General features: G+C 42.0%; 1 protein-coding gene across 8 annotated transcripts in view; it reads right to left on the reverse strand.

Annotated features, from left to right (window-relative positions):
- The window catches only part of LMNTD1 (lamin tail domain containing 1), a 475,792-nt gene that overhangs the window by 427,775 nt on the left and 23,374 nt on the right, over positions 1 to 24,643 (reverse strand). For all 8 annotated transcript variants that reach the window (XR_004540206.1, XM_033953392.1, XM_033953396.1 and 5 more), the window contains exon 2: positions 13,423 to 13,575. Coding sequence is in view for 7 of the 8 variants with exons in the window: in XM_033953392.1 (XP_033809283.1) it covers positions 13,423 to 13,566 (144 nt within the window). In the remaining variant the exon portion in view is untranslated. The remainder of the gene's footprint in view (positions 1 to 13,422; positions 13,576 to 24,643) is intronic.

The raw sequence follows: 24,643 nt of genomic DNA on the forward strand, positions 1-24,643 counted from the left end.
AAAAACCAGAGCAACTGGGTTCAGTTCTCAGAATAGCTCCTTTTGACTCTAGGCAAGTCAAAAGTGATTCTCCATTTCACCAGGCACAAAATAAGTACCTGAATATGATATGTAAACTTTGATTGTAACCACAGAAAAGCAGAATATCAAATCCTGTCCTATTTTCCCAGGACTGCTTAAAGGGAATAAACCCAGACCTCCCAGGGTTGGGCAAGAACTACCTGGGTTGCTGGCGCTAACTCAGTGTTCAGGTTGCTAGTGCTTCTCCCTCTCAGGAAGGTTTGCATTATATCTTCAGTCAATTCATAGGAATTGACTGAACTCCACCCCTTTCCCAGCTGCAGGGTAGCTGTATTAATCAGACTGACATCAGCACGGGAACCTGCCGAGCAACCTTACCCTTCCCTGATTTACTCTTCCGCCTGCCTGAGGCCAGAGAATGAAGCCCAGCTGTGCTGCTTTGCCTGCTCACGCTTTCTTCCCTCCCCCACAGCATTAGAACAACCTGGCAGCAAGTTTTAAAACTAGGGGGGAATATTTCTTTCTTTTTTTTTTTTTTTTTTTAAATCTTTATTGATTTTTAAACTTTGACAGTGCAATACAATTACTTGAACATAAATATTTCATAAAACGCACTATTAAATACACAATTTATACATTAAACAATCATTTTCTCCCTCCTCCCAATGGGGGAATATTTCTAAGCTTTTCTATGGGTTTTTCACCTTCTCTCCGCCATCCATACCACAGTAGATATGAGCATTTGCTCTTAGGTGCAAGCACTTATGCCAACCATAGGGCTGGTGTGTGCCTATATTTCAAAGAAAAGTACAAAACCGAAATTGTCATGGGAGGAAGGCTCGCCAATGGAGTGTTGAGCTACTGAGCCAAAAGGGGCTATCAATGCGGTGGAGTATGCTGAAATAGTTGGTCCCATTGCAGCAGGGAGTAAATCCATTGGCATCTCTGACGTGGAAGATGCATGGAGGAGCATTTTCAAAACATATGTCTAAGTCCGATTTGGACATATGGTGCTAGACATCCAAAATCGGCAGTAAGAAAAAGCCTATTTTTTAAAAGGCAAACCACCATACATACGTCTAGAATTATATATATATTTTTTATCCTCTGTCTGGGCGTCCAGGCAGTTGAGACACCCGGACTGCCAGGACCTTTATCTTTATACCACATTTTTGACCAAAATTTCATCAAAGTCCCAAATGCCCAGAACGAGACTATTTGGACGTGGGAGGGGCAAGCCCTGTAATGGACTGGCCACCCAGACATGGCAACAGATCAGTGGGGCACCTTACAGGGCACTGCTTTGAACTTCATAAAGGGTACCAGATAAACATCCCACCAGAACTCCCGTATAGGTTATGGTGAACCCCCCCAAAACCCACTATACCCACCTGTCTACAATCCGAATAACCTTTATAACTGGAAGTGGCAGCTATATAGCAGTAGAGAAAGGTGGGTGGGGGGTTGGTGGGCTTACATTTTCCACCATGAATGTAGTGGTTAGAGTGACTTATGGGGCTTGCTACTCCTCTCTGTGGCTCACTAGCCCACCCACCAGGCTACCTAAGACACCTCTGTGCAGCTCTTCTAGGTTTCCCCATACCAGGTGCTGATGTTCTGGAGACAGGTTTGTACGGTTTGTATTCTGATCTTTGTGGGTGTGAGGGAGTCCGTAAGCACTGTGGCGGTGTCTTACCTTGATGCATGCAGTGGTCGTCTGGTCAATTTGGGCACCTTTGTGGCACTTAGACCCTTCTAGAAGAGGTCTAGACCCAAACGTATAAGTGTTCAGGATGCCTTGCAAAATATTTCATTATCTTAGCAAGACATCCATGTCTAACCCACCCTTGAGACTGCCCAAACTCCACTCATAACATGCCTCCACCATGTCCATCTCGTGCTCTGAATATACAGAGGCTGGAATACTTCGCTAGACGTATAGAAACATGGTTTCGATTATCGACACGTGCTGATTTAGGATGCTTTTTGAACATCTATATTTTTTGATTATGGGCCCCTTAGTCTTTAAACATGCTGATTTCTTTTCCAGCCTCTCTATCTGTGAGGCCCTCTATCATAACACTGGAATGGATTTGGGAATCAGTGACTGATTTGATTAAATCTTTGCTACTGCAAGTTAGTTCGTTGGCTTCTAAAATAGGACAGCTTGAGAGTTTTCGATGGCAAATGACTCAAGAAACTGTTTTGGTTAAGACTCGGTTGAACGAGTCAGAGCAATCAATAGAATCTCTGCAGGTCTTTCTGTCTACCATTATTAAAGATTTTACTTCCTTGAGGTTTAAGGTAGAAGCTTTGGGTAATGTGTCCTGTCAGTTAAACCTGCAGATATTGAATTTTCCTTTTGCCTGCTGGCTCTCCTCGTGAGATGTTTAAAGGATATCGCTCCGAAGTTCTTAGGGCTTATTATTTGTCTCAAACTAAATGGCTTGCAAATGGATATAATGGAACTACAGTAACTGCATTTTTTGAGTCTTCTGATACGAATCCATGACACTGGCTACTTTGATTACTCTAGAACAGGGATAGGATTTTAAGCTTTTCTTTTGACATCATCATAAATTATTTTTGAATTCTAGAATTCATACTTTGATGCATCAAAGGAAACTCAAAATGCAGTTGGGGAGGAGGAAGTCTTTGTTTCTTAAATTTCCTTGTAAATGTGCAATGACTTATAATTCTGCTAAATACATTCTTTGATCTTTCGCTATCTTTTTTGGCCTTCAAACAATTGACAGAGGACATCTGCTCTCCTTCTTGATTGGGGGTTCTATTAGTATTAATACAGATTTAAGTTAGTCTTTCAACTTTATTTTGTTTTCACGAATAATTACTTTATGCTTTAATCTCTCTCATGCTCTTGGAATCCTTGTAAATTTGAGGTCTCTAGTCACATTCAATTGAAATTTTGCCTATTTTTATATATTAATTTTTAATTTGTATATATCTGGCTGTGTCCTTTTTGTACAAATTATGCTTGTTTATATATCTGAAAATCATAAATTTTTAAAAAACTCTCATCGGGGGAATTCCCTCTGCCGCATCACTGATGATGTCATCAGTAATGTGGCACACGGAAGGCCCTGATGAGAGAAGGCCGCAAAGCAGCCTGTTTAGAGTGCTGCTGGCCCGACGCTGCTCTGGAGGGAGATATGCAGGGCTCGCGGTCGGCGAGGTTCGGATGGGAGAGAAGGATGGAGGGTCAGTGGGGGTTCAGCTGTGCGGCAGGTGCGTGTGCTAAAGGGTTCTGCTGCACAAGGGATGGGAGGGAGGGAGGAATAGAAGATGGTCCAGCCCCTCTGTCAAATTCAAGAACCCATTGTGGCTCATGAGTCAAAAAGATTGCCCTCCCCTGAAGTAGGAAATGACATCTTGATCAGCTTCCTCCATGGAATGCAACTGGCTTGTGCTTAAAGTCATCCAAATGTTATCTGACTTAAGATCAGTGTATCGCAAACTATTGTGCCCTGGCAGGGTCCAGGTGTGCCCTGAGATGCCGGCAAGGAGGAGAGGCACTGGTGCCAGCTGACTGCTTACAGGACATGCCTCTCGCAGCGAGAGGCATGTGCTATAGTCAGTCAGTCATCACCTGAGCCTCTCCTCCTCACCGGCGCCTCTGCTCCTTCTCCTCCCCTCTCCTTATGCAGCATCCCCCCCCCCCCCCCCGAGAACTGAGGCAACCATTCAGAAGTAGCGCGTGCCCACGCAGCAGCGTGCTTGTGCACTGCTGGCCTCGACATACCGGTAATCAGTAGGCAGCCGTGCAGTAAGCACCAGTGACCAGCACAATTAGGAAGTGTCACGGGCCCAGGCATTAGCGCGCTTGTGCGCCGTGGGCCCCGACAAACAGCAGGCAGCCGTCCAACCACCACACATTTAAAGGTACCGCCGGGATGCTGGGACAGAATTTGAAGGTGCTGAGGGGCTGGGATGGAATTTAAAGGTGCTGGGGGGGTATGTAAAAGTGATGATTGATGGGGGGGGGGGGACTGGGATGGAATTTAAAGGTGCTGAAGGGCTGGGATGGAATTTAAAGGTGCCAAGTATATATTATTATACAGTTTGGTTCAGAATGGGTTTTTTTTTCTTGTTTTCCTCCTCTAAATATGGGGTGCGTCTTGGGAGCATATCTCAGCACTAAGGGTCTAAATCTGGAAATGGCACCTGTAACTTGGGTGTCTACTACGCAGTGGCATAGCGAGGGTAAGAGCCTCCCCACCCTCATCTCCAGACCTGGCTCCTTCCCCCATCCCCCCTGCTGCGGGTGTGCACCCTTCGCTTCCCCCGTACCTCTAGTTGTTCACTGCCGTGAGTAACAACTTCAACATGTTCTTTGCAACCCCTTTGGTTCTCCCTATGTTGTCACGTCCTGTGCATAGCACACAAAAGTGATGTCAGCGAGAGAGCCGATGCGGTCACGAGGAACACGTTGAAGCTGTTGCTCATGACAGTGAACAACTAGAGGTACAGGGGAAGGGAAGGGGGGCGCACGCGTGGCGAGGGGAGGAGCGCGAAGAGACAGAGGAGTCTGTTATAATGGAAAACATCCTCCAGGGATTCAAGACAAGGTTGGACAAGTTCCTGCTGAACCAGAACAAACACAGGTAGGGTTGGTCTCTGTAAGGGCACTGGTCTTTGACCCGGGAGCCATCGCGTAAGCAGACTGCTTGGCTCGATGGACCACAGGTCTGACCCAGCAGCGGCTATTCTTATGTTCTTAGTGGTGCCAGCATCCCCACCAACATGGCGCCTGGGGCAGGCCGCCTCCCTCGCCCCCTTTTCTACACCACTGCTACCGCATGTCAATCACTGGTAGGCACTGCATCCAGAATTGCATCTATTGTCTTTTACAGACACCCTGAACCTAGGTCGGCATTTTACAGGCCTACATTTAAGGCATCTGATTCAAACCTACGAGAAGCGCCTAGGCATGTCTAGAGATGCTTAATGCCATTTCCATTGTGAACCATGGAACAAGAACTTACAGGCAGCCATTCAGAGCGCAGGGAGGGACCAAGCAGGCACACAAAAAGCGCGCACCTGCCTCCTGCACCGCTGTGCCACTGACACTGCTGAAGAGAGCAGCAGAAACCAGGCAGGAGGGCAGAAAGCGCGCTGGACCGCCGGGACACCAAAAGGAGGTACGGATCTTGTTTGAGGTTTTTTTTTTTTAACATTTGCTCCTTAAGATGCACCCTTATTTCCACCCCCTTTTTGGGGATGGAAAAAGCGCGTCTTATGGAGCGAAAAATAGGGTAAATTCAGCAAATGGCGCCTACATTTGGGTGCAGAATAAAATGAGTACTAAGTGCTATTCTATAAACGCACTCCGAGTTGGGTGCCATTCATAGAATAACAATTAGGGCCTGATTTTAAAAATGGGCTGGATAGCTGGCTTGGGACTGACTGGCTGGCTGGCCGGGTTGACTGAGGGCTAGCTGGCTGACTTGGGACTGGCTAGCTGGCTTGGGGTGGGCTGGCTGGCCTGGGACTGGCTGGCTGGCCAGGTTGACTGGGGGATGGCTGGCTTGGGGGTGAGTTGGCTGGCTGCCTTGGGGCTGGCTGGCTGACTTGGCACTGGTTGGGGGTTTGGGAGCTGGCTGGCTGGCTTGCTGCCACTAGACATGCCTACCATTAGATGTGCCCACCACTAGATGTGCCCTGTACCTTGTCTCAGCCTACTACTAGACTACCAGAGGGGGGACAGGGAACAGGGCACATCATTTGGTTCAGAATTTTTTTTTCTTGATTTTTCCTCCTCTAGAGGTGGGTGCGTCTTATGGTCAGGTGCTTCTTTTGGCGCAAAAAATATGGTAACTCTTTTTAGATAGAGATACAAGCGAGTGGACTCTGGGCAGGACACACACTTCTAAATGTAACTTAACGGACTCTATAAATTATGCACATATCTCTGGCATTTAGGTGCAAACACTTTAACACCAGCTCTATAGCTGGTGTAAATGCTTGTTACTAAATTATAATTGCTTATTTTTACTGGTATGCTAATATTCTATACTGGAAAGCAGGCACCTAAGTTCCTTTATAGAAACGCTCCTACCAGGCATTTTTTGAGCAGCTAATTATAGGTACACATTTATAGAATTATCTCCATAGTGTGCAACATATGCACATATTCACTTCATAAGTGCTGAAGTACTCAGGGTTGTTCTCATTTCTCACAACCCACCCAAAATGTAAATATAGAATTTTAAGACTGTTCTCACTGTCAGTGTCACACAGTATGAGTGTTGCTACTTTTTAAATTCTATTTTGGAAGGATATCGGAACATCTAAATAGATGTTTTGAAAGTGCAACCTGTGACAAATTCTCTTGATTTGTGGCCTGTATTTTGGTACAGATTAACTCTTCTAACTTTTGTTGAGTTAACACATTGCCTACACTTCTCCAACAGCTTGTTATTATAGTGTTCTGACATTTCAGACTGAAAAAAGCACTTGAAGCTACGTCATCAGCTGAGCGAGATTGCTTCCACCACTAGTCACCCTCTTAAACCTATGCATGAAATTCAAATAATTTTTCTATTGCATTAACTTGTGTCACAATTTTGATATTTTCCAAAGCATACTATTTAACCAGTTACCTAAACCAAGCCTAATTAATAATAGTATAACATCCACCTAGGTATCAGCTTGATTTTCATTTTGGAGAACTTTTCTTCCATTCTAATTTGACATATGTTTTCGGAAGATTATCACAAATAATTCAAACATAAGTTTTATAAAAAGAAAATCAAATTTTCAAAGTAACCAACCTTTAACCTTTTGTTTTGAAGATTTTGCAACTATAAATCATTACATGGAGATTAACATTATTGTGTTCCATGCTGTACAAGTAAATTGCATCATAAGGTTTAAAAATAAAATTAAAGACATAACAAGACAGAGGCACTTAGTTTTAAAGGCTCATTCAAGTTTCAGATGTGGAAATGCCAGCATTGTGATGTTGAACTAGTGTCCATGTCCAGCCTGTTCAGATACTATATATATCACATTTTATCACAGAGTGCCAAATTTCAATAACAAACCAAATTGTTTCTCTTAACAGGAGCTAGGTCATTTAGAGACAAATTTGGAATACACTGTCCTGGTGCAGATTGGAGCTTGGAATGATTAGTATCCCAGTGCCTGCTAATGAGAGAGCAGAGGTTCATATTTGAATGGCAGACACTAATGCCGCAGGGTCTAAATATGGAAATCGAATGGTTTCAGCTTTGACCCTATCGGGATGTAGGAGCACCCTTGGCATCCAATCTCTGTGCTTACCTTTCTTAGTAGCCTGAGTGATGTTACATTACATTACATTACTGATTTCTATTCCGCCTCAACCTTGCAGTTCTGGGCGGATTACAAAAGAGACAACTGGACATTTCCAGGATAATTACAGAGATAATTCTGGTCATTTCCAGAAGAAGTTACAAGAATGGAGCTATATATTTCAAGAGCTACAAGATGCTGTACAAATAGGAAATAGTGCAGATCCAGTATATATACCGTTAGGGAAGCAGTTGACATGCTTGTGGCTAAAGAGAAGGGAACTGGTGAAGGGGGGAGGAGGGGGGAGTTGCGTTGATTGGGGGTCCGGTTGGGGTTAAGCCATCTGTATAAATTTTTTGAATAGGTGGGTTTTGATTTCTTTGCGAAAATATTTGTAGTTGTTTGTTGTTATCAGCAGGTTGGAGATAGTGTGGTCCAGTTTCGCTGCATGCATCGCCAGCAAACTGTCAAATATCTTCTTGCGCTGGGTGCCTTTGAGTGGGGGTAGGTAAAAGGGGTCTTAGTTCTTCTTTGCCTAGTGGTGGCGTTTTGGTACAGGCGGTTGTTTAGGTAATTGGGGGCTGTGCCATTTATTGCTTTGAATAATAGACAGTATAGTTTGAATTGAATTCGTGCTTGTATTGGTAACCAGTGTGAGTCCAGGTAGGCTGCGGTGACGTGGTCAAATTTTCTCAGTGAGTAGATTGATCTGAGTGCAGTGTTTTGAATTGTCTGTAGTTGTTTTATCATTGTGGCAGGGCAAGGCAGATAGAGTATGTTGCAGTAGTCCAATAGACTTAGTACTAGGGATTGGGCTAATAGCCTATATTGCACTTTGTCGAAGAATTTTCTGATTTTTCTTAAATTGCGCATGGTTAGAAATGCTTTCTGGGTGGTCTTGTTGATTTGGGCCTGCATTGTGCAGCATCTGTCTATTGTTACTCCTAGGAGTTTTAAGGTAGGTTGTATAGGGTATTTGGAGGCGTTTATTTCTAGTTCTGTGATGGAGGGATTCTTATCCTTTTCAAGCAGTAGAAATTTTGTTTTGTCAATGTTCAGCTTCAATTTGTGATCTGCCATCCATTTTTCCACTGCTTGAAGGTTTTTTTTCCAATTTTTCTGTAGAAGTTGGGTCAGGAGCATCAAAGGGTAGGAGTATGGTGATGTCATCAGCATAGCTAAATGAAGTTACATTCAGATTGTCTAGGGTAGACCCAAGGGAGGATATGAAGAGGTTGAAGAGAGTAGGTGAGAGTGGTGATCATTGAGGAACTCCACAGGGGTTGGACCATGGTTCTGATTTAAGATTGTTTGACTTTACTCTATAAGATCTGTATTTAAGGAATCCTTCGAACCAATTGTATACCCTGCCTGAGATCCCTATGGCTTCTAGTGTCTGTAGTAGGATGGTGTGGTCGACCAGATCGAATGCTGCAGATAGATCGAGTTGAATTATCAGCATCCTTCTGCCTTTGCTGAGGTACTGTCGGGCTGTGTCTAGTAGGGTTACTAGTAAAGTGGTTGGATCTGAATCCCGATTGAGAGGGGTGGAGAAGATTTTGGTCTTCCAGGTAGTTTGTGAGGAATTGTGCAACTAGTCCTTCTATAAGTTTGACATATATTGGTATTGAGGCGATGGGTCTATAGTTAGCGGGGTTATCTATAAGGCCTTTGTGGTCCTTCACAATTGGAGTGATTATGATTTTTCCTAGGTGCTGCGGGAATTGACCTTCAGTGAGTGTAATTTGGATCCATTACATGAGGCTGGCCCTAAATTTGGGGGTGGCATTGGTTATTAGATACGTGGGACAATAGTTCAGGTCGCATGAGGCATGACTGTATTTTTTGTAGAGTCGATTCATGTCTGTCCAGTTTACCGCAGGGAATTCGGTCCAGGTTCTGTCTGCTACAATGGTTTCTCCTATTGGGGGATTTGTTGTTATCTCGTCGAGGAGGGCGTGTGTGTTATTGAAGATAGACCTGATTGTTGTAATCTTGTTTTTGAAGTGGTCTGCGAGTTGAGTGGCTGTTGGAGGGTGCTTTCCTTGTGCTGCTAGGTAAGGTTTGGTGTTGGTGAGGTTTTTTACTAGATTGAAAAGTTTTTTTGAGTCTATGGACTCCATGCCTACCAGCTTGGATTAGTAATCTTTTCTTTTTTCTTTGAGTTTGGTCTTGTATTGTTTGATTAGACTTCTCCATGCTATTTTGGATTGTTCTTGGTTCTTTTTTTTTCCAGTTTCTTTCCATTTGTCTGCAGTGCCTTTTGAGTTGGAGCAGTTCAGCGTCAAACCATTTGTCTGATTGTCTGCAGATTTTGTGTTTTGATTTTATTGGAGCTAGCTCATTTAGGATTGTTTTGCTTAATGTTTGCCATCGTGGTATGAATTCTTTGGGGTCTATGGAGTCAATTGCGAGATCTGCTTTGTCCCAGAAAGTGGTTGGTTCGATTTTTGGACGGGTTTTGATGGTGGATTTGTGTTTATAATTGCATTGAGCCCAGTTGATGTTGAAGGTGTATTTATAATGGTCTGACCAGAGGGAGGGAATCCAGGATCCGTTTGAGATGTGGATTTCAGGTGTTTGAGGTTGTTGGGTCATGAATGCAGCAATATCTAGTTGATGGCCTTTTTCGTGAGTGGGTTGGGGGTTGAATATTTGGTAGGATAGCATTTTGAGGTAGACAAGTAGGCTTTCTGTTTGATTGGAAGTATGGTCTTCGAGGTGGAGGTTAATGTCTCCTAGTAGTAGGTTGTAAGTTGATGTTAGTGAATTCTGAAAGATGAAGTCTTCAAGCATATGTTTTGTAGTGCTCCATTTTCCTGGTGCTATATAGCAGAGAATACAGGTTATGGTGTCTTTGAGTGTATCGCCAGATAGTTGGCAGGCTAGTAGATCTAGATCGGGTGTCGTGTGTTTGTCTAGGACCTTTATGTTGAGATTGTTTTTGGCTAGAATTGCCAATCCTCCCCCTCGCTTTTTTTTTCTCTGCAGATAAGCTCTACTTTGTATCCCTTAGGGCAGAATTATGTTATGCAAGGGTCTGATTCAGCTAAGAATAGGTAGCCTAGTTGTTCTTTGATTATCCAGTCCTTAATGAGATCTGCCTTTGGGTTTATCGATCTTATGTTCATATATGCACAGGCTATTGATGTGTAAGTTGTATTGGGATTGTGGGTGCATTTTTGATGGAGGAGGCTTCTTGGTTGTGGATGGGTGTTATGGGTTGTTGTTTTTGGCTTGGGAAATGGCCTTTTCCCCCAACTGGGGGGATGCTTTTGTAGGTGATCGTTGAATAGTCTATCACATTTCTGGGTGGATGGGGTTTTCTTGAAGGTTGATTGTGTCAGTTGGATTCTGTCAGAATTGGGATGGGGGAGATGTGGTATCCAGATGTGTTCCATTTTGTTAGGAGCGGGAAGAGTAGTAGGATGGCGAGCAGGAGTTTTGTTGTGCTGGATTTCATTTTTGATTGTATATGGGGGGAGTGCTAGAGCTATAGGGGTTGGTTGGTATGCAAGGTAGTGCCTTGGAGTTCTTATTGGTTGGGATTCCACTGTGCTCTTATTTTGGTCGGAGCTGTAGTCTTTTAAGCAGGATCCCCTGCTGGCTCGGGTAGGGGGGGGTGGAGCTGTGTCTTATGGTAATAGTACGTAATATTCAGAATTTGTGTTCGGCTGACCTTAGTAGTAAACCTCTATATTCAACAAATGTTAATAGTTTGCAATAGTCAGATTTTTACATTCAACTAATATTAACATTAAACAATTTGACTAATATTGGCATTAAACTTTAAAATGCAACTAGTTTATCAACTAATGGCAGTGACTTATGGTAATAGTACGTAATATTCAGAATTTGTGTTCAGCTGACCTTAGTAATAAACCAGCAGATTTGGGTCTTCCTGGTGGTGCTTTGGTGAGCAGCAGAGTGGGAGGTCTGGTCGCCGTGCATAAATCTCTTATTTCTTCACACATGGCCAATACCTCAAGGGTGAGGGCAGGGCTGGCTCAACCTATGGACCAGGTGAGGCCCTGGTCCAGGGTGCCAGTGATAAAGGGCATCAAAATCTCATTCCAGAGTTTAATTACACGTTGAGTAAATAAATATTTCTTCAGTTTGCTTTAAATCTATTACTTAGTAGCTTCTTCACATACCCCTAGTCCTAATATTTTTGGAAAGAGTACACAAACGATTCATATCTAATTGTTCCACTCCACTCAGTATTTTATAGACCTCTATCACATCTCCCCTGAACCATCTCTTCTCCAGGCTAAAAAGCCCTAGCCACTTTAGCCTTTCCTCATAGGAAGTCATCTCATTCCTTTTATCATTTTTGTCACACTTCTCTGTACCTTTTCTAATTCTGCTATATCTTTTTTTCAGATGCAACAACCAGAATTGTACATTATAGGATCCTGTACTCCACAGGGAGAGAATAAGGGGCAGGGTAGGCAGACAACCTCTGAAATAGAGCAGCCTCTTCATGCACAGGGCCCAGATAGTGTCACTTTGGAGGCATTGTAGTGGTTTTGTTACACATTTTCTATTGTTCTGTGGCAGTGGGCACACATCTGACTCTGCTGCCAAATACCCAGCCCTATCTCAGGTGCTATGGCTATGGTGAACAGCAGTTAGCCTGGTTCCCTTATGGAACTCATAGGAGGACTGGTAGATTCCTGGCCCCTGTTAATACTAGGGCATGGTTACTCCACTGGCTGGGACAATCAACAGAGTCAGGCATATGAGAAGGCAGTTTTGCATCTACAATATGGCACTATGCTGTTAGATTTGATTCCTGCTTATGTGCTACGTGTGTTGGAGGGATGGGATACGAAAGTGCATATGTTTAGTCGGTCAGGTAGCTGTATTCTGCATCCGCACTGGCCACTACCTTCTACTGTGTCCAGTACTGGTCGCCGTACCTGAAGAAGGATATGGTGATACTTAAGAGGGTCCAGAGAAGAGCTACACATATGATAAAGGGTATGGAAAACCTTTCATATGCAGACAGACTAGAGAAACTGGGGCTCTTCTCCCTGGAGAAGTGGAGACTCAGAGGAGACATGATAGAGACATATAAGATCATGAAGGGCATTGAGAATGTGGATAGGGACAGATTCTTCAGCCTATGGGGAACTACAAGGACAAGAGGGCACTCTGAGAAACTAAAAGGGGACAGGTTTAGAACCAATGCTAGGAAGTACTTCTTCACTCAGAGGGAAGTGGATACCTGGAATGCGCTTCCAGAGGGTGTGATAGGAAAGAGTACTTTACAGGGTTTCAAAGAGAAATTGGATAAATTCTTGAAAGAAAAAGTTATTGACGGATATAGATAGGGAAGATATAGGATAAAGAAGGGTACAGTCAGAAGGATATAGATAAGGAAGGATAAAAGGGATTGTAGGATATAAAGGATCACTTACAGGTCATGGACCTGATGGGCCGCCGCGGGAGTGGACTGCTGGGCGCGATGAACCTCTGGTCTGACCCAGCAAATCTTATGTTCTTATCTACTGTAGTCATAAAAAGTGACATTTGGGGCCATGTGCAGAACATTGACAGGGTCAGTGGCCTAGCTGCATGCTCTAGCACTTCTTATTTGACACCACTGTTCACAGCTTTGAAAATGGCAGCACTGACAAACATGTGACACCTTATAAGGAGTGGCCTGCTTACTCTAAAGCCACACAACAGGAAGTGCGAAGTGGAAGTGATTTCAGAGGGAGAGCCAAGGCCGGCGCAAGCAGCAGGTTGGGATGCTGCTCGCACCAGCCAAAGAGGTACGAGGAGGAGATGGCACCTAGGATGGTTTGCCCCCACACCCCTCTACTAAGCCACTGGAGACATATATAGAATTTACTCCATTGTATATCACATACAAGTGCATGCAATGTATTGTTAAAATACTTCAAGCCCCTGACAGTTTTGTAAATACCAATTTCTGTGCACAAAATCACTGGTTTACTCCCCAAAAAGGCTTATAAATTCATCCCCTAAATGTAAATCAAGTATAAATATCTGTGAGTTACATGGAAATGGATTAACATAAAAATGATACATAGTGTAAGCCTATTTATTATAGTGTAAAGACTTGATTCTCTAACTTACCTCCCTCAACTGACTTCTCATCAGCTTCACGTTTTGAATGTAGTTATGGAAACGTTCAATGAGTTCTTGAAGCTGTGATTTTTCAGAGGAACTATTATGCGCTGCATTACCACCTCCTAAGAAGGCCCTTATTATGGAAGTCATTTTCCTAGACTGAAGAAAATGCTTTTATGTAACATTTTTGTCAAATGTTTTACCAATTGTTATTCAAAATACAAAAAACTGACAGTTGAACAAATAAAAATACATATGGAATTACCAGATTTACATTTACACATTTTTAGCACCACTGTACTGCTGAAGAGTTTCACATATTCTCACCTTTTTCTTGTGTTTTAACATATTTATTTATTGATTTGTTTATTTAATTAATTCATTTTCTATCCCTTTCTCCCCAAAGAGCTCAATCTACTTTAGACCATCCCTTCAACATTTACCTCACATCCAAACTATTATTTTCTACAAAGAGGGACAACCTATGAAATGTCTATTCTTCAGGGTATTTCTATATTTTGGAGTACCAGCACTGCTTACATTTTACCCCCTCAGGTTGTTTACATGCTGTAAATGTTTGCTGCTCCAAGGAAGCCATTTCACACATCAGCTGCTTCAGATTTCTCAAAGGTGGTATCTTTTTCCATTATTTAAAATTTTAGGAGCAATGTTTTAATTAGAATCGCTGCATGCATCTTTTGTTCCTCTAGAGATTCAATATCCCCTATTAGCAGCATCCTATGTGACCAATTCACCTACATCATTGCCATCTCTTCCAGAGCTAACCTTCTGTGTCCATAAACGCTTTCACTTGGCACATTCTAAGAAAGAATTCATAAAGTCACCTGTGTGGAGTTTTGTACTTACACATGTCACACAGCTCCAAAGCTGCGTCTTAACTCCTTTGGCTTTTGTTATGAAAAATCGACGAGGGGCCGCTGAAAAGTTCTCAGCCCCGACAGAACAAAATAAAAATAAAAAAGTGGAAAATCACTGGACTAAGTATATAGAAGCTCGATGGAGACTGCCCTAACTTTGTTGGTTGGGCTGAGAACTTTACAGCGGCCCCTCGTATGTAGAATGCTACTGCATTTCTTGTAAACTAGCATTCATGGTCATCTTATATACATTATCAAATAATTTGTCTATGTCTTCAATACTTATTATGCACTCATCTACTAAAATGCAAAAAGACTTTGTAAAAAATGTCTGTCGTGTGAAAAATAGGATAAGCACTCATTCTATAACAGGTCACTTAAAAATAAGTGCCTTTTGCATACTTAAATTGATAGACTACTGCCATTAACCTGGGTAAGTGTATACTTATACACTTAAATGGTTGGAACACTCTGCGGCACGGTAAGGGGTGGGAGGACAGGCCATCCCGGGTGCTTGATTTCTCCTCTCTGCCCCCTCCTTCCACACCCCTCCCCCACCGCATACATGCCTTCCCTTCCCCACCGTACCTCTAACTCTTCACTAACACTAGCAGCATATATATCTGACCTGCTGCTCATGCTGACCTCGGCTCTCCCACTGAAGTCACTTCCTGGTCGCAGGACCAGGAAGTGTCATCAGAGGGAGAGCTGAGTCCAGCATGGACAGCTGTTTGGACATGCTGTTTCCACTGGCAAAGATAAAGAGGTCCAGGGGAAGTGAAGGGAAGGCACATACAAGCAGTTCGAGGGTGGAGAAGAGGGGGTGCCACTGTCCTGGGCACCTCCTACCCTTGTTACACCACTGGTAACACCTAACCATTATTTTATAATTACATGCTAAAATGCAGTGGTGTAATGAGGCTGAGAAGCACCCGGGGCAATGGTACCCCTCCCCTACCCTCTTTTCCATTCCCACCCCAACTGCTCCTTCTCCACCCCCTCCTGCCATGCACACGCCCCTTCCCCTGAACCTCTTTAACATTTCAATCGCGAGCAGCAATCCCAACCTGCTGCTTGCGTCAGTGTTGGCTCTTCCTCTGATGTCACTTCCTAGGCAGGGGTCCAGGAAGTGATGTCAGAGGAAGAGCTGACGTTGGAGTGAGCATCAGGTTGGGGTTGCTGCTCGTGCTGCGAATGTTAAAGAGGTACGAGGGGACGGAAGGGGCACATGTGCGGTGGTGGGGGGGGAGAGGAGGACAGGTGCTAGTGCCCCCACCAAGACTGCTCCCCCCTAACTACACCACTGCTAAAATAGCACCCCAAAATAGGAGCACAATTGGGTATGCAGTTATTAAAACAGGCTCATGTACATGTGTAAGATAATTGGATCAGCTGGCGCTTAATCAATGATAACTATCAATAATTGACCTTAACAAGTTTTAATTGGCACTAATTAGTAACTATGTGCATGACAGTTCTATACCCCTATTTTATAAATAAAAGTACCTAATTTCTATAGCTGGCACCTAAAAACGTAGCGCCATCCGTGCATCAATCACACATAGGCACCGTTTACAGAATCGAGGCTAGCTTTGGCGCCTGAAATGTAGGCCAGAGCTTTAAAGGCCTACATGTCATTCACCTAACTTTTTGGAGAATCACGTTTAGCAGCGACTAACTCGCACTCCACCCACAGAAATGCCCACTTAAGCATTAGGTGCTGCTAAGCACATTGCGATAGGCGTCTATCTTATACAAAATGGGATAGGCTGCTAGCTCCCAATTATTTCTTTTTTTAAACAATTATTGCGGCTGTTAAGGGCATTTTGCCAATTAAGTTAGGTGCCTAAGAGGTGTCTCACTTTAGGTGCCCTTCATAGCATCAGCCCCTTAATGAAATGCACCTAACTTTAAGTTAGTTCCAACTTGAAACTACCAGGAAATGATCTTTTTCTCATAGTGTGACAAAAGTGGAACCAGCTCCCCCCCAGACATTCGAGCTGTAGATAACCTACTACCTTTCTGGAAAGCGTTAAAAAACATATTGTTCTCGAACCAGCACAAACCCGCCTCGAGACCTTAAAGGACAGGCTCTAGTGGCATGCTAATGGCGGGTTATTGTTCACAACGGGTACCTTTCCAACACTCCAAGGTCCCACCAGCTGTGAATATACCGCTGTCGCCCTTAACCCTTGACTCAAATATATGCCAAAAGTACTCCAACCAAGTGCCTCAAATATAATGTAAATGCATCTCTATATGCCCTGACTCGAGAATATGACAAATGTAATCTAATCAAATGCCTCCAATAATAATAATCATAACTTTATTCTTGTATCCCGCCATACCACACAGTTCTGGGCGGTTCACAAAAAAGAAGAGTGATCAATCAGTGAACTACAAATATTAAGAACAATCAAGGATACAAGTATTAGGTAAATACAGTGGTGCCTCGCATAACGAACGCCTCGCACAGCGAACGCTGCGCACAACGAACTTCATGTCTTGCTTCCTACAACGAACTTCGTTTCACACAACGAAGTCGCCCGAGCTGCATCCTTCCGTGCAGGCACTGCGCTTAACTGCCCTCTCTCCGCCTGGCTCCCTGTGCAGTGGCGGACCGTCGGCTCGCAGGGGCCCGGCGCCTACTGCTGATGCGTTGGGGGGGACGGAGCTACTCTCGCCGCTTCCCCGATGCTAGAAAAAAAAAATGAACAGTTAAGTCCCAGTTTTTGCCGCTGAGACTCTGCCCTCTCTCACTGTAAAATTAGACTCTACTTAGTCTGTCTTTAAATTTAAAAAATGTGTGTTGTTTTAAAAAACAATTATGTTTTTAGATGTATCTAAATAAAAATAATAACAAAAAATTTATCTTTTTTTATGTCATCTTAGCATATTTTATGCTACAGAACGAATTATTTTTTTTAACATGTATTGTTATGGGAAAACGCGTTTCACATAACGAACTTTTCGCATAACAAACTTGCTCCTGGAACCAATTAAGTTCGTTGTGTGAGGCACCACTGTACAAACTAAGAAACTACATTGTGAATACATCCTTAGATGCCTCCTAATTTTGTAAACCACCTTGATTTGCATGTTCAGACTGGGTATTAAACATTAAAAATTAATACTAATATTGATTCTACAACACTTCAAGGATATATTTCAAAAGCTCACTTTATTTTGGATTGTGAACAATAGCAAATTCCATAAATGACACCCCTCAGTAACACACTTAAGAGATTGTTTGCAGTTCTATATCAAAGGGCAAGATTGAAACCCATGTACAGGATTTGAAGAGTATTCTAGCCAATTGTTTTCAGGACCACAATGGAGGATTTCAAAGGTACATGCGGCCTTGGGTCTGCACGTTGGAGACCACTTCCCTAGTGTGTAATTATTAACCTTCCCTTTTACAAAACTGTAATGCAGATTTTAGCGCCACCGCAGAGGTAACAGCTTCAACGTTCATAGGAATTCATGTGAGTCAGAGATGTTACCACCATGGCTGGCGCTAAAAACTGTGCTACGGTTTTGTAAAAAGGGGGGGTGGGGGAATGTGATCAAACGGGAGGGGCATGTCATTAGTAGGACTGACATTTTGCACACTACTTACAGAATACTGTAAATTCTACATGTAAATGATGCATTTAGGCATGTGCATTTATGTAAGCCGTAGACCTGGTGTAAATGTGCTTGCTTACATTTAGGGGCACCAATGTCAAATTTCATTAAAATTCTATATCAGTATATCGTAAACTGTGCCATGGCACAGTAGTGTGAAATGAAGAGATTCCCAAGTATGCTGCCAGGAATTTAAGAATCGATGACGTGTACATGAGTCTATCACTGCCATCTCCGAAATCACTCCATCCCCCAGCATATTTCTGTAAATGTTCACCAGCATTAATTCTCAGGGCCAGTCAGGGACTTCCTTAGACTCCTCCCTAAGGAAGTCCCTGATTGGTTGAGGTGCCCAAGGCCCCTCCCATGGGAGGAGCCCAAGGCAGCTCAGCCAATAATGGCCTTAGGCCCCTCCCAATGCCCCACATGATGTACCTTGGCGTAGCCTAAGGCCGGTATTGCGTTGCAGCGGGCAGAGCAGCTGGAGTAGGAGTACTTTGTGGCTTGCGCTTCCTCCTGCTCCCGAAGATCACGGGAGGCCTAAGGAGCAGAAGGGACTGGGCACCCCTCCTGCTCCCAACATTTTTAAAGTTACGGGGAGGGGGATGGGTCCGGCTGAGAACCAGGAGGGGGCATCTCTTGGGTGGTAGGAGGACATCAGCATCACTCCTGCCATTTGTTTTTAGGGGTGCCACTTTCTCTCTGCTGTATGCGTGCCATGGGGTTGTCTGCCTTTTTTTGGGGGGAGGGATTACTATGGATGTTGCCAGCTATGCCCATCAACTGTCTTTGCACAGAAATAATAGTTACCACATGCATAATGGCCCATAGGTAGTCCTTCAAGTTATGGTAGTCAACACAATGAGGCTAACCTTGTGACATATTCTTTAAGATCCTTGTTTCTCATAAATGCTCTCAGTGGAAATTCAGCAAACACTGAATATAACATTGCCAATGCCTTCCTATTGCAGCCACTACCTGATCCACTCTTGTCAAATAGAGCAAGACACACATCCTCCTCTTCTCATGAACCTTCAAGGAGGAGAGTGTGGTGAAGTAGTTAGTGCTACAGCCTCAGCACCCTGAGTTTATGAGCTCAAATCCCACACTGCTCCTTGTGACCCTGGGCAAATCACCTAATCCTCCATTGCCCTAGGTAAATTAGATAGACTGTGAGCCCACCAGGACAGATAGGGAAAAATGCTTGAGTACCTGATTGTAAACCACTTAATATATCTTTTCCAAGCAGTATCACTATATTGTATAGCAGGGGTAGGGAACTCTGGTCCTCGAGAGCCATATTCCAGTCAGGTTTTCAGGATTTCCCCAATGAATATGCATGAGATCTATTTGCATGCACTGCTTTCAATGCATATTCATTGGGGAAATCCTGAAAACCCAACTGGAATACGGCTCTTGAGGACCGGAGTTCCCTACCCCTGTTGTATAGTAATAACTCCTAGTTATGTATCTTACATACATTAGTGATTTTTATTCCGCCATTACCTTGCGGTTCAAGGCGGATTACAGAAGAGGATTTCTGGACATGTCCAGAGGTGTTACAGAGTAGAGCAGGTTACTTCAGAGGATTGAAGTGTTAGTTAGTCTTGTCTTCATGGATTTCTTGAATAGCAGGGTTTTTATTTCTTTTCTGAAAGTTTTGTAGTCTGGGGTCGCGATTAGTAGATTGGAGAGTTGGTGGTCTAGTTCTGCTGTCTGTGTGGCTAGAAGGCCATTGTACAGTTTTTTCCGTTTGATGTCTCTGATTGGAGGGTATGTGAATGGTGTCTGGGTTCTCCTGTGTTTGGTTGTGGTAGTTTGGATTAGGCTGGGCTGTCACCATTTATGGATTTAAATAATAGACAGTAGAATTTAAATTGTATTCTTGCTTGAATTGGGAGCCAGTGTGAGTCGAGGTATGCCTCGGTGATGTGGTCATGTTTTCATAGTGAATAGATTAGTCTTACCTTTGGATATGCCTATTTCATCACCTGAATGGGATGTCTATGTTGAGAAAACCTTATGGTCAACTCCAGCGCTTGCATTTTAAACTCAAAGTGGTACAAATATATCTTAATTGAAAAAAATTATGCATGATGAAAGTGAAATTGCAAAAGATTATTTTCAAAATCAATGGAGCATAATAATGTAGTAATCAACTGTCCTTCTTATTTAATAATCTTCATTTGCAATAATTTGATACTGGCTTGATGACATGTCATCTTGAATTTTTAATTGGAATTTAATGAATTTCATCAATCCATAAATTCCATCAGTTCTTCATGAGCTGAATCCCAGTTTTAAAATATATTTTGAAACCTCAGCTATAATTTGATTTTACAAAAAAAACCCCACAAACCATGCAAACATTCTTCAAATTATACCACATACATTATATTGTTTCTTTAACCTTTTATTTGGCATTGTTGCTCGGAAGCAATAGGGCTCTTATGGGAGATCTGCATCTCCAACTGGCTGTTACTTGGCACTGTTGCTCTCGTTCAAGTAAAGGGTTAAATAGAAAATGTGATAGTTTTCTTTGTAATTGAGTTTTGATTATTTCCTATTTCCTTAGTTTTGATTATTTCCTATTTCCTTATTTGAATGTATGTGTAAAAGCTTGAAATTTAAAAAAAGAAAATTGTGCCACATATAATTCCACTTGTAAGCATGCCAATGCTGATCCCATCGCTGTTCTATTTATTTGAAGAAAAAAATGAGTCCTGGAACAAAAAAAAGAAGAAGTTTTTTCTTAAGATCTCAAACTCCCATCACCATATGAATCATATGGGATATGTCTCACAATTGCTGGTTCCAAAAAATATCCAAAAGAAGTAGAGGAATATTCTAACATAGACCTCTTAGCCAAATTCTGTATGTCTGCTAGGAATGTCTTGTAAAGTTTTATACATTTTTGCAATGATATACATTACTGTGCACAGATGAGGGATGTTGATAGCTGGCAACATCCAGTAGATAAAAGAGTTTTTAAAGTTTGTGCTTCCTTTATAGTTTACTTAAAGGAGTGTCCGTGTCTCTTACTGTATGTTAGGTGAATGAAGAGGACTTGAGAACACAACCAAGGGAACATAGGGTTTGATAATGAGAATTGAAAGAGCAACATACACTTTTGAGAAATAATACCGATTTCACTATATAAAAAACATTTTTTATCTTAATTGTCTATGCCACAAAAGTATAGAAAATGATTATCATTCCCCTCAAACTTTGCTTTTGTGACCAGGTCATTGATATTTTGAAATTTGTCTTTTTTGTAGAATATTCCAGATTGATTCCAAGCTGAGTAAACTTAGAGGCCCTTTTAGTGAGGTGTGACAGGGCTGCAAACATCTAGCAGATGCATTTTGCTATGCATGCAGCCAATTTATCAAGACAAAAGGGAAAAAGTACTCTAGTAGCATCTGCTAAGATGTGCGATGTCTCGTACAAGGCATATTTTGGTATGCCTGTTGGGGATCAAGACAAACCTTTGGCACCTCACTTCACATGCAAGCACTCACATAAAGGATGACAGTGTATATCTCACCATAACCCCTTTATAATTTATGATGAGTCCTCCAGTGCTCCCCTATAACCTACTATACCCACCTGTCTACCACTCCAGTAGCCTTTATGGCTGCAGATGGCACCTATATAGCTGAATAGTAGGGTTTTGGTGGGTTCACATTTTCCATCATAAATATAGTAGTTAGAGTGGCTTATGGGCCTGGGTCCTCCTTTCTAGGTTTCACTACCCCATTCACCAGGTTACTTATGACACCTGTGTGATGCTCCTTTAGGCTTTTCCATACCAAGTGCTGCTATTCTAGAAACAGGTATGTACTCTTTCATTTATATTTTTGGGGAGTGGGAGGGAATCAGTGAGCTTAAAGTATGTCTGATACTCAATAAAGTCCCATTTATTATCATTGGCGCCTCAATCTGGTCAGGAAAACCAGAACAAAGAAAATCATCTGAGAAAAACCTGTTTTTTAAAAATCCAGACCCAAAAACAGAATAGTTCAAAAACTAGGCTCATTCCAAAAAAACAGCAAAATAAGCAAGTAGTTGGTTAATATCCATTCCAAAACACTTCCCCAAACACTTATTTTATAGTAGATAAATCCTGCATGAGCTGCGCACTTCTCAATCAGAAAAATGCACCCCAAAATATTTGTAACTCATTTGTGCTAGGGAAAGGAAATCTCAACAAAGTTCTTGTTTCGCAGACACTGCCACTGCTTCAGGAGAAAAAACGATAATGCTTCACTATGATGACTGGCTTCAAGATGGCACCAATCATAATGCTGATTCAATTATGCAGAAATACCATGTCCACATTGTACTTTATAAACCATGTCAATGTGCTCACAATAGACAATTTACACTGGCTAGCACAAACAACAATTCTAGCTCAACTATTGGCTGGAATACCTACAAACAGGTCACAAAAAATTAGCATAGTCTTTTGGTGCATCTGCTTGTTACAGTTCTATAACTACATACAATTTCAAAAGGGTTATTTTTCTTATGTAAACTATGATTTATGAGCAAAACAAAGGAAGGGAATAGAGAGAAATAAGCCAGTGCAAACCATGGGTCAATTATGGCTGGGAATCAAGATATTAATAAAATATATTTTTATTAAACTCAAGAGATATAATACTACAGATGATACAGCTGTGTTTTAGTAAATAATTTCCTGCCTCAGGAATAATTTTCTCTACAAACAAAGAACACAGTAATCAATACAGAAATATATAATTACAATACAAATACATATAAAACAAAAATATAAGATCTTGTGGCTTAAAAATAAATAAATTACAAACTATAACAAAATAAAAACAATTAAAACTGGATAATAAACCAATGTGCTTAAAATTAATTATATAGAAAGGAGATGGTACTAGGACAGACTGAAGGTCCATCAGGCCCTGTATCCTGTTTCCAACAGTGGCCAATCCAGGTCATAAGTACCTGATAAGATCCCAAAAAAGTAAAACAGATATTATGCTGCTTATCCTAGAAATAAGCAGTGGATTTTCTCAAATACGTTTTAATAATAGCTTATGACTTTTTTAAAGAAATTATCCAAATCTGCTAAACTCTTGGCTTTCTCCAGAATAGATTATTGCAATCTGGCATTGGCTATTTGTTCTAAATCTCTTATTAACCTATTACAATTACTTCAAAATTCAACTGTAAAGCTGATATTTGGTTTGCGGAAATTTGAGCATTTACAACCTTGTTACAGCAAACTTCATTAGTTATCCTTAGAAGCTAGACTAAAATTCAAGCTAAGAGTTACAGTTCTTAAGATCTTAACAGGTAATGCTCCTAGACAGTTGGTTAATCTAACAACCTTACAACAGGGTCTTCTTTCTAAATATCAAACAAGAACTTCTTTTCAATTGACGTGTTTCATTCCTTCATCAGGGTCGGGGATACTGCCAGACCAGAATATAAAGCTCAATCGCTTAACCTTTAAAAAAAAACATCGTGGTTCTTAAAGAACCATGTTCTGAGAATCCTTTAATGTATGTTTATTAGCATTGTGAATGCAGCATTATTGTGTGAATACCAGTGGATTATTGCAATATACGTAGTGGCCCTACATTTTGTGTGACTTGATAATATTGATACAACAGGTAATGCAGGCTACATGGTTGGCATGACCAGATTTCTTTTTAAAATCTAATTACATACCTTTAGCTTTAGAAAATTTTTTAAGCTTGTAGACCCTGAATCTGACTCAAGAGGTTCATTCAGAAATAACTTCCCTCACTACTATCATCACTTCTGGAAGCAACTTGGAAGCTCTTTGTGTCAACTGCTTCTCAAGATGGGCAACACTCAGAAGAAATGTGGTGCACCTCATTCAGATTGTACTTTCGTTCCATCAGACAGTTGATGGCAGATCAGAAACTTGACTTCATTGGTACCTTTGGACAAAATCTCACACAGCTAGCAAGCTTTTCCAGGCAGAGAATGTCATCCTACTCTGCAAACAAAAAAACTATATGCTGAGGAATTCAAATGCAACAAAGATGAAGACATTCCTACGTTACGAAATAGCAGCTACTAATGTTGTAACAATATGACTAAACTTAGGGCTCCTTTTACGAAGCCGCGTTAGCGGGCGCGACTTTTCATCACGCGCTAACCCCCTAGCTGGCCGAAAAACTACCGCCTGCTCAAGAGGAGGTGGTAGCGGCTAGCACGGCTGGCGGTTTAGCGCACGCTATTACGCACGTTAAACCGCTAGCGCGGCTTTGTAAAAGGAACCCTTAGTGCTCCGTGAATACAGATATAATTAAGTTGCTCCTCTTAATTTTATCTGAATTCACGGAGCACTAAGTCACAGCAAAGAAAGAAAAAAGAAGAAGAGAAAAAAAAGCCATTTTCCTGCCGGGCCGCAATGGTTTGAGACTTAATGACAAGGAAAGGTACGTGTTACTTAGTTTAGTTATATTGTTACAGCATTAGTAGCTGCTATTTCGTAACGTTTGAAAATAGAAAATAGATTGAACTTATAAAGAGTGTACATCACAGGGACTGACAAAAGAAAAGTGACATGATGGTCCCAATATTGTTCTCCTAGCAGCTTGAGCTTGCAGGAAACATCAGGCACTGAACACTTTTCACAAAACACTTCAAGAAGCACAATTGTAGGATCTGCAGGGCAAAGAAGAGGCACTGTGGATCAATTTGGAAAGAGG

The sequence above is a fragment of the Geotrypetes seraphini genome, chromosome 7, assembly GCF_902459505.1.
Source record: "Geotrypetes seraphini chromosome 7, aGeoSer1.1, whole genome shotgun sequence".
NCBI lineage: Eukaryota > Metazoa > Chordata > Amphibia > Gymnophiona > Dermophiidae > Geotrypetes > Geotrypetes seraphini.